General features: G+C 36.8%; 1 protein-coding gene across 1 annotated transcript; it reads left to right on the forward strand.

Annotated features, from left to right (window-relative positions):
* Nucleotides 1-374: 374 nt before the first annotated feature.
* Nucleotides 375-954, forward strand: LOC110035254 (flowering-promoting factor 1-like protein 3). Its single transcript, XM_020739486.1, has one exon. It carries the CDS (start codon nucleotides 407-409, stop codon nucleotides 740-742), a length of 336 nt encoding a protein of 111 aa, XP_020595145.1. The 5' UTR covers nucleotides 375-406; the 3' UTR covers nucleotides 743-954.
* Nucleotides 955-1776: the final 822 nt, after the last annotated feature.

The raw sequence follows: 1776 nt of genomic DNA on the forward strand, positions 1-1776 counted from the left end.
CAATTACCAAGTGAAATATAAATTATCAAATAACTAATAAACACAATGCTCCATAATTTTTACCATAAAAAAAATTCAATAAAAAGGTAAAACAAAATAAACAAAAATATTCTAGATTTAGCTTATTTCTCCCCTCCCTCCCACGGCAGCACGATGCACCCTAACAAATGTAACTGGTCCCGGACAACGAAATATGAATAGCCTTGCTTTCAAAGAGTAAGAATAATAAAAAAACTAAAACTAATTTTAGTAAAATCACTTCCTTAACCCCACCTTACCCATTCCCATTGGAACAAAATCAACTCCTCAACCAAGACTACTGCCCATATAAATTTCTTCCAAAGGCTTGACAATTCAAACCCAAAACTCTAATTTTGAAAGAAAAACGAAAACCAAAAAATAAAAAATGTCAGGTGTTTGGGTGTTTAAGAAGGGAGTGATTCGCCTTGAGAACCCTGGCGGCGAGCAAGGTGACGGCCACGGTCTCGCCGGAGGAAGCCGTCGTAAGGTCTTGGTTCATCTCCCTACCAACAAGGTGATAAGCTCCTATGATATTCTGGAGGAGAAGCTTGGGGAGCTCGGTTGGGAGCGATATCCAGGTGATTCCTCACTCGTCCAGTTCCACAAGCGCTCCTCAGTATATCTCATCTCCCTCCCCAGAGAATTCTCTAGGCTTACCACTGTTCATATGTATGACATCGTTGTCAAGAGCCGCAATGTTTTTGAGGTTAGAGATGCTTGATATGAGGATATAGTTAGGGTGGTAAGGCTGTATGCATGGTTTGTACAAAGTTTTTTTTATTTTAGTGTTTTTATTTTATTTAATTGTTTTATGAGTATGGAGTCTGTATATAGCTAGCAATACGTGTTTGTGGTGCTAGCTAGTTTCAATGTTTAATCTTAATATTTGTGTAAGTATGAAGTGTGAAGCTAAGTTTGATTAGCTCATAGAAACCCTAGATGATGAGTCGTCGATGTATTTCGTTGTTGAAGTTTAATATTACATCTGGTAAATCGGACGTGCAGTTTCCAATATGAATCACACCGCGCTACCGGATGCACAACTTCTAATACGATCCACGCCATCATTTGCACATCGGACAAATGACCACAACATTTTCTCCATATTTTGAATATTATTATGATCTTGAATGTGCAAATTGTTGTCTTCCCTAACCTCTTCACCTGTCCCTCGTTGCTCTAGTGGTCACCTCCTCGCTGGGATCCATTGTTTCTCAGGCGGGCCCCACTTCTTCTGCCCCCCTTGTTGCTCAAGTGCTTGGCTTGCCTCTTGTCATCGCCAGTCATTTTCTCGTAGATCAGTTCACCTTAGCTCCCATCCTCTTCAGCCTACAGAAATACTTATTTGCCCGACTCACCTTCTCCAACGTCCACCCATCTCGACCAGCCAATGGCAAGTAATTTTTATCTTTTTCTTCAATTCTTTTTTTATATTATGAAGGTTTTACCTTCCATAACTTATAATTTTGATGATAAAATTATGTGATTCTCATTATGCTTTCTTTATTTCATGTTATACTATAGATTTTTGAATTTAAATTCGTCATTTATTATGATCAATCTATCGTAAATATTCACGAATATACAGAGTTGTATGGAGGCTTAAGGCGTAAGTGATGCAAGCTATCATTAAGATATAATTTCAAATCATTTATAATTGTCTCATGTACACTATAAATGTGAAATTAATCATGTTTTTTTTTCAAATATAGATGTATATAGAAAAAAATAAAATAAATAAATAAATAAATATAT

This window comes from Phalaenopsis equestris, unplaced genomic scaffold (genome assembly GCF_001263595.1).
Source record: "Phalaenopsis equestris unplaced genomic scaffold, ASM126359v1 Scaffold197018, whole genome shotgun sequence".
Taxonomy (NCBI): domain Eukaryota; kingdom Viridiplantae; phylum Streptophyta; class Magnoliopsida; order Asparagales; family Orchidaceae; genus Phalaenopsis; species Phalaenopsis equestris.